General features: G+C 45.6%; 1 protein-coding gene across 4 annotated transcripts in view; it reads left to right on the forward strand.

Annotated features, from left to right (window-relative positions):
- The window catches only part of LOC128688312 (A disintegrin and metalloproteinase with thrombospondin motifs adt-1-like), a 77,786-nt gene that overhangs the window by 57,637 nt on the left and 11,131 nt on the right, over positions 1–9,018 (forward strand). For all 4 annotated transcript variants that reach the window (XM_070086659.1, XM_053776076.2, XM_070086658.1 and 1 more), the window contains one exon: positions 1,479–1,582. In XM_070086659.1, the coding sequence (XP_069942760.1) occupies positions 1,479–1,582 (104 nt within the window). The remainder of the gene's footprint in view (positions 1–1,478; positions 1,583–9,018) is intronic.

Here is a 9,018-nt window from a genome sequence, read left to right on the forward strand (position 1 = left end):
GTGGTGTGATAGTCGTGCCCTGGTGGTGTGATAGTCGTACCCTGGTGATGTGATAGTTGTGCCCTGGTGGTGTGATAGTCGTGCCCTGGTGGTGTGATAGTCGTACCCTGGTGATGTGATAGTTGTGCCCTGGTGGTGTGATAGTCGTGCCCTGGTGGTGTGATAGTCGTACCCTGGTGATGTGATAGTTGTACCCTGGTGGTGTGATAGTCGTGCCCTGGTGGCGTGAGTGTCGTGCCCTGGTAATGTGATAGTTGTGCCCTGGTGGTGTGATAGTCATGCCCTGGTTGTGTGATAGTTGTGCTCTGGTGGTGTGATAGTCGTACCTTGGTGATGTGATAGTCGTACCCTGGTGGTGTGATAGTTGTGCCCTGGTGGAGTGGTAGTCGTATTATGGACCTGTAACAGTCGCTCAAATACACATTCGCTATCCTCCCCTAGCAAGGCCTCGGTGACCTTTATGACTCTTCGAATGACGTCATTAGGCATGACAGGAAAAACAAAATAAAGGCAGTGTGCGTCATTACACACTGCCTGACCTTTCCAAGCTTAAGGGGCACGTAAGTTTTCCCTGTCTACTAATAACACGTTCATTTTTCCACTACAATCTACCTTGTATATAATTACTATCACATTTGCTTTGTCTGTTTCGTAAGGTGAAGTCCAGGATTTTTGTTTAATTTATGGTCTAACTTAACAAATCTTTGAGGACAGTTGTGTTGCAGAGGTCTGAGCTTTGCATGTATTTATAGGTGTTTCCATGTATCTACAGGTGTTTCCAAGTACTTACTGGTGTTTCCTGTGCAGGTGTTTCCATGTATCTACAGGTGTTTCCATGTATCTACAGCTGTTTCCAAGTACTTACTGGTGTTTCCTGTGCAGGTGTTTCCATGTATCTACAGGTGTTTCCAAGTACTTACTGGTGTGTCCTGTGCAGGTGTTTCCATGTATCTACAGCTGCTTCCAAGTACTTACCAGTGTTTCCTGTGCAGGTGTTTCCATGTATCTACAGGTGTTTCCATTTATCTACAGCTGCTTCCAAGTACTTACCGGTGTTTCCTGTGCAGGTGTTTCCATGTATCTACAGCTGCTTCCAAGTACTTACTGGTGTTTCCTGTGCAGGTGTTTCCATGTGTCTGCAGCTGTTTCCATGTACTTTACAGGTTTTTCCATGTATCAACAGATGTTTGCACATACCTACAGATGTTTCCATGTATTTACAGGTATTTCACGTGTACTTACAGGTGTTTTCATGTACTTAAAGATGTTTCCATGTAATTACAGATGTTTCAATACACTTACAGGTGTTTCCATGTACTTCTATTGCCTGCTTCCTTCCTTTCTTCCCTCCTCTCTTCCTTCCTCCCTTCCTTCCTTCCTTCCTTCCTTCCTTTCTTCCCGCCTTCCCTCGCTGCCCCCTCGTTCCTTCATCTGAATCTCTTTGTGTGTGACTGTCTCGCTCTCTCTCTCTCCCTCAGGTTATCAAGTATCTCACCGTTGGTGCGATTCTCCACCTGCCAAAAACTCTGTAGAAGGTTGTGTAGGCTCCCAAGTGCGGGTGTCACTGTGTCCTGACGAAGAGGTAAGTTAGTCTCTCTCTCTCACTCATTCTCTTTCTCGATTTCACTCGCTCTCAAGCACGCTAGATTGCTACGCATTCAGATTACTGAAAGGCTGTATGCAAATTAGAAGAGTGCCAATCTCAGAGGTGGTGGCTGTCTGGTACCAGGGAGAGGACTGTCACAGGTACCAGGGAGAGGACTGTCACAGGTACTAGGGAGAGGACTGTCACAGGTACCAGGGAGAGGACTGTCACAGGTACCAGGGAGAGGACTGCCACAGGTACCAGGGAGAGGACTGTCACAGGTACCAGGGAGAGGAATGTCACAGGTACTAGGAAGAGGACTGACACAGGTACCAGGAAGAGGACTGACACAGGTACCAGGAAGAGGACTGTCACAGGTACCAGAGAGAGCACTGTTACAGGTACCAAGGAGAGGACTGTCGCAGGTACCAGGGAGAGGACTGTCACAGGTACCAGGAAAAGGACTATCACAAGTACCAGGGAGAGGCACACCACTGACCTTGCGCCGTAACCTTCAAGTTGTTCTTATGACCTTTTCTTCTGGCTCTTCCAACAGTCTGCCGCAGATTAGAGGACGAAAATTATATTTTCTGCTGCTCTCTTTGCTATCGTTTCTTCCTGCTCCATTTCCCATCTCTACTTCTACCTTCATCTCCCTTGCTTTTTCCTATCCTCTCTTCCCTTTCTTTTATTCCTATCCTCCAATTAATTATCCGCTTCCCCGTCCATCATCTCATTCCTCTCTTTCTATACCCATCCCCTGTCCTCTTCCCAGTATTGCATTCCTCTCTCTCTCCTCCCTGACCTCTCTTTGATCGTATCTCCAGTCCCCTATTCTCCTCCTGCTCCCATTTCTTTTCGCTCTCATTTTCTCTCTCTCTCTCTCTCTCTCATACACATCTCCCTCCTCTCCTACTGCGCTGTTGTTGGCATTTGTTCATGTCGGGAGTTTTTGATTGACATGGACGGGTAGGTAGACATTTGTCTGCCTGACTGTTTCTGCCAGTCTGCCTGAACGCCCGTCAATCAATTTCTCTCTTGGTCTGTGTGTGAATGTGTGTGTGTGTGTGTGTGTGTGTGTGTGTGTGTGTGTGTGTGTGTGTGTGTGTGTGTGTGTGTGTGTGTGTGTGTGTGTGTGTGTGTGTGTGTGTGTGTGTGTGTTTGCGTGTTTGTGTGCCTATTTTTCTTGCTATTTCCCTGCCCTCTTTATATATATATATATATATATATATATATATATATATATATATATATATATATATATATATATATATATATATATATATATATATATATATATATATATATATATATATATATATATATATATATATATATATATATATATATATATATATATATATATATATATAGAGGGCCTTGGACTTCCAGTAGGCATCCGTGAGCGTGTTTGATAGGAGTGAATGGAGACAAATGGTTTTTAATACTTGACGTGCTGTTGGAGTGTGAGCAAAGTAACATTTATGAAGGGATTCAGGGAAACCGGCAGGCCAGGCTTGAGTCCTGGAGATGGGAAGTACAGTGCCTGCACTCTGAAGGAGGGGTGTTAATGTTGCAGTTTAAAAACTGTAGTGTAAAGCACCCTTCTGGCAAGACAGTGATGGAGTGAATGATGGTGAAAGTTTTTCTTTTTCGGGCCACCCTGCCTTGGTGGGAATCGGCCAGTGTGATAATAAAAATATATATATATATATATATATATATATATATATATATATATATATATATATATTTTTTATTTATATATATATTTTTTCCTCTGGGCCCGAGACTTGAGTGAAGCATTTCTCAATAAGTTCATTGGTGGGGAAAAAAAATCTGCTTCGATAAGCAGAGACGTGAAGAGTAAACGAGTGGTGGATGACGGAGGCGGTGACTTCTTTGTGCAGGTGTGCAGGCAACAGGCAAAAGATGTCAGCATAATTATGTCAGATGACCTGTCAAAAGTTGAGAGAGAGAGAGAGAGAGAGAGAGAGAGAGAGAGAGAGAGAGAGAGAGAGAGAGAGAGAGAGAGAGAGAGAGAGAGAGAGAGAGAGAGAGAGAGTAAAAAGGCCCACATTGCTTGGTAATGGGAAATAACGACAGGAGGGTGAGAATTGAATAAGGTTGAGAAGAAAAATAATGTGTGTGTGTGTGTGTGTGTGTGTGTGTGTGTGTGTGTGTGTGTGTGTGTGTGTGTGTGTGTGTGTGTGTGTGTGTGTGTGTGTGTGTGTGTGTGTGTGTGTGTGTGTGTGTGTGTGTGTGTGTGTGTGTGTGTGTGTGTGTGTGTGTGTGTGTGCGTGTGTGTTGCATCTATGTTATCTTCCCAACAGGCAGGACAACAATTAGATTTTTCCCTCATGAGTTCGACCAACAAGATTTGTGTTCCAGGAGATGACACATGTCTCTCTCTCTCTCTCTCTCTCTCTCTCTCTCTCCTCTCAGCACTTAACACACTTTTTTCCATTACTGTTTATCATCATCTCTTCATTTTTTTGCTCAATATTTCTTTCAGTTTTACGCGAAACTTTTCATTTTTAATTTTTATTATTTAATGGGGTTAAGAACCTGAATTTTCTTTTTTTCTAAAGAATTTTTGTTCACAAGTGTAGGGTTGTGTACTTGACACCGTCGTTATAACCGGGTTGTGAAACAAGTGTAGGGTTGTGTACTTGACACCGTCGTTATAACCGGGTTGTGAAACAAGTGTAGGGTTGTGTACTTGACACCGTCGTTATAACCGGGTTGTGAAACAAGTGTAGGGTTGTGTACTTGACACCGTCGTTATAACCGGGTTGTGAAACAAGTGTAGGGTTGTGTACTTGACACCGTCGTTATAACCGGGTTGTGAAACAAGTGTAGGGTTGTGTACTTGACACCGTCGTTATAACCGGGTTGTGAAACAAGTGTAGGGTTGTGTACTTGACACCGTCGTTATAACCGGGTTGTGAAACAAGTGTAGGGTTGTGTACTTGACACCGTCGTTATAACCGGGTTGTGAAACAAGTGTAGGGTTGTGTACTTGACACCGTCGTTATAACCGGGTTGTGAAACAAGTGTAGGGTTGTGTACTTGACACCGTCGTTATAACCGGGTTGTGAAACAAGTGTAGGGTTGTGTACTTGACACAGTCGTTATAACCGGGTTGTGAAACAAGTGTAGGGTTGTGTACTTGACACCGTCGTTATAACCGGGTTGTGAAACAAGTGTAGGGTTGTGTACTTGACACCGTCGTTATAACCGGGTTGTGAAACAAGTGTAGGGTTGTGTACTTGACACAGTCGTTATAACCGGGTTGTGAAACAAGTGTAGGGTAGTGTACTTGACACCGTCGTTATAACCGGGTTGTGAAACAAGTGTAGGGTTGTGTACTTGACACCGTCGTTATAACCGGGTTGTGAAACAAGTGTAGGGTAGTGTACTTGACACCGTCGTTATAACCGGGTTGTGAAACAAGTGTAGGGTTGTGTACTTGACACCGTCGTTATAACCGGGTTGTGAAACAAGTGTAGGGTTGTGTACTTGACACCGTCGTTATAACCGGGTTGTGAAACAAGTGTAGGGTTGTGTACTTGACACCGTCGTTATAACCGGGTTGTGAAACAAGTGTAGGGTTGTGTACTTGACACCGTCGTTATAACCGGGTTGTGCAACGCTTGTTATCTCTAGTTCGTGGATAAATATGGGTGGGGGGTTAGGGCACAAGGAGAATTTAGAGTAAGATAAATCTTCGTCTTTCGTCAAAGTATCTCATTCTAATATCTTTCTAACACCCCTTTCCCCTTCCTCTCTTCCCCTTCCTCTCTTCCCCTTCCTCTCTTCCCCCTTCCTCTCTTCCCCTTCCTCTCTTCCCCCTTCCTCTCTCCCCCTTCTTCGTCACCGGGAAATAACGTCTCGCACGCTGCTGCTGCTGTCTGTACGTTCCCTCTTCCTCAAGAACGTGAGCTGTCGTACACCGGCTTCACCATCCATCCATCACACAAGTTTACAACTTTCTAACTTAGAGAAAGATAAAAAGTTAATTTTTGGTTAGAATTCTTCTTCTTCCTCTCTCTCTCTCTCTCTCTCTCTCTCTCTCTCTCTCTCTCTTCTTTCTCTCTCTCTCTTTCTCTCTCTCTCTTTTTTTTTTTTTTTTTTTTTTTTTTTTTTTTTTTTTTTACAAAGGGTTTGACAAGGTTAAGGATCCCTAGCTTTATTGACAGCTATATTACAGGTTAAGGATTCCTAACTTTATTGGCAAGCTAAGAGCTGTTACCTACATCAGCTCATTTGAAAGCATTTTTATTGTTATGAGACATACAAGTACGGAACAGGATGAAGTTGGAGCCATCTGTGGGCCAGCATTTTCATTTGATCAACTGACTTTATCTCGTTGACATCATTATGCTGTACGAATGTGTTCCATACTCGAGTCATCCTGGGTATGTATGATCTCAGATGGAGTGATGTTCTGGAGAAGGGTACAGCCAGAGTGAAGTTGCTGCTTTCTGCCCGTCTTGTGGCATAAAAGCTTGTTTCACGCTGTCCTCGAAGTGGATCCAAGTGTGGTATTTTGACAATATTGGCCTTGTACATAACAGTAAGGCCACCCACATCCCTCCTATGTTGAAGGCTCTGCTGAAATGACAGATCTATCCAGGATGGGTCCAGGCGAGAGATGAGACGTCTTGCTCTGTTCTCTACTCTGTCAAGCAGTCGCAGATGAGAGGGGGGGGGGGCAGGCAAACCAAGAAAGTGGAGCATACTCAAGGTGTGAGCGTACTTGTGCCTCGTACAGGATCTTGCAACCCCTACTGTCAAGCAGATGCGAGATACGGCGAAGTGCTGTAAGCTTCCTGGCTGCCTTGTTTGCAAGATTTACAACATGGTTCTTCATGGTTAGTTTGGAGTCAAATTTCACCCCAAGGATATCAACTTCTTCTCCAGGTGCCAACATCCTCCCATTCATCCTTACTACTGCACCAGCATTACCATCATGGTGCCTAGAGACGATCATCATTTGCGTTTTCTCAGGTGCAAATGTTACTTGCCATCTATTTCCCCAAGCTGATATAGCTCTCAGCTGGTGATTGATGTAGCTTAGAGCAGCTGGCATTTCTTCTCTTGGATAAGTGAATGTCAGTGTACAGTCGTCTGCATATGCATGTGATTCTGGGATGAGATGAAGAAGGTCGTTGAAGTAGACATTCCATAACAGTGGACCCAGCACGCTTCCTTGTGGAACGCTTGCCCCAATAGGATGCCTTGCTGATTCCGTTCCATTGAGAACTACACTTAGAGATCTACCATGAAGGTAATCACTGAGGAGACATAGCGTAGAGCCTGCAATTCCCAGTGCTTGAAGTTTTGCTAAGAGGCCCTGGTGCCACACCCGGTCGAAAGCGCCAGCAATGTCCAGTGCTACCACACAGCTGACTTTGGATTCATCCAGTGACTGGTGCCACTTAGTGGAGAGGTTTAACAACAGATCAGCAGCAGAGTAACCTTTCCTGAAGCCATATTGACGATCACAAAGTAGTGAGTGGTAGTCAAAAAAATCTGTCATTTGTCTTGAGATTATTGTCTCAAGGATCTTACCAGTGATTGACAGGAGTGACACTGGTCTGTAGTTGCTGATTTCTGCTCTGCTCTTCTTTTTGTGAACAGGGACTACATTTGCCTCTTTCCATAGAGAGGGCCATTTACACTGTACTAGGCAGTGCTGAAAGATGCGAGTTAGAGGTGCTGCTAGCTGGTCTGCACATCTTCTCAACAATCTTGGGCTCAACTTGTCTGGGCCCACAGCCTTTTCTTGGTCAAGTGATTTAAGAAGGAAATGCACCTCTCTCTCTCTCTCTCTCTCTCTCTCTCTCTCTCCAGTCCGTCCGTCCTTCCGTCCGTTCGTCTGCGTTCTAGCCTCTACATGTTTCTACTGGAACCATCAGTAGTGAGTGCCTCTTTCTCTCTCTCTCTCTCTCTCGTGGTAACACTACAGTATCTACCTGTGGTCTTCCCATTTTTAGTCCCCCTCACCTCTTTTCTCACCCTTTTCCCTGACCTTCCTTCTTTTTCCAACTCCCTGAACCATTTTTCTAATCTTTTTCCACTTTCCTGATCCCTTGTACATCCCTCATTGACTCTTTTTCTTTTTTTTTTTAGCTACTTTCCCTCTTCCATTTTCTGTCCCCCAGCCCCATCATTCCTCCTTTTCTCCTTCCCACCTCAGTATATTATTTTACATTTCCCTTTTCTTTTCTTCGCTTTATTTTTTGGCTTTAACTTTTTCATTGTCTCTCCTCTTCCCTTCGTCCTCCTCTTTCTCCTCTCCTCTACCTCCTCTTTCCTATTCTCCTACCTCTTCTCTCCTTCTCTTCACCCCTGCCTCCTCTCTCCTTCTCTTCACCCCTGCCTTCTGTCTCCTTCTCTTCTCCCCTGCCTTCTCTCTGCTTCTCTTCTCCCCTGCCTTCTCTCTTCTCTTCTGCCCTGCCGTGAGGGTGTGGGCAGGCAGGGTGCACCATGGGCCGGTGTCTCGTGTGTTATTGACTGTGGGTTTAAGGTACACGCTGTCCGATGCATAGAACACACGAGGGAGGGGGAGGAGGAGGAGGAGGATGAGGAGGGGGAGGGGAGGGAAAGGAGGGACAGGGGAGAAAACGGGAGGGAGGGAGAGGAGGGTACGAGGGAAGGAGGGTAGAAGAGGAGAATTTGAGGGGAGGAAGAAGAGGAGGAGAGATAAGAGGGAAGGCGGAGGGGCGGGGTTGAAGAGGGGGGGGATGGAGTGGTGGGGAAGAAGAGGGGAGGGAAGGAGAGGAGGGGAAGGATGAGGTGGGGATAGTAGGAAGAATAGGGGACAGGAGGAGGAAGAGGAGTGGAAAAATGGAGAAACACGGGATAATGAGAATAGAAGAGAATTGAGATAATAGGCCTATAGTATGACCTGCCTAGCATGATTCAGTAGTCCTAGGACCTGCCTAGCATGAGTCAGTAGTCCTAGGACCTGCCTAGCATGAGCCAGTAGTTCTAGGACCTGCCTAGCATGAGTCAGTAGTCCTAGGACCTGCCTAGCATGAGTCAGTAGTCCTAGGACCTGCCTAGCATGATTCAGTAGTCCTAGGACCTGCCTAGCATGAGTCAGTAGTCCTAGGGCCTGTCTAGCATGAGTCAGTAGTCCTAGGACCTGCCTAGCATGAGTCAGTAGTCCTAGGACCTACCTAGCATGAGTCAGTAGTCCTAGGACCTGCCTAACATGAGTCAGTAGTCCTAGGACCTGCCTAGCATGAGTCAGTAGTCCTAGGACCTGCCTAGCATGAGTCAGTAGTCCTAGGACCTGCCTAGCATGAGTCAGTAGTCCTAGGACCTGCCTAGCATGAGTCAGTAGTCCTAGGACCTGCCTAGCATGAGTCAGTAGTCCTAGGGCCTGCCTAGCATGAGTCAGTAGTCCTAGGACCTGCCTA

The sequence above is a fragment of the Cherax quadricarinatus genome, chromosome 19 (genome assembly GCF_038502225.1).
Source record: "Cherax quadricarinatus isolate ZL_2023a chromosome 19, ASM3850222v1, whole genome shotgun sequence".
In the NCBI taxonomy this organism is placed as follows: Eukaryota; Metazoa; Arthropoda; class Malacostraca; order Decapoda; family Parastacidae; genus Cherax; species Cherax quadricarinatus.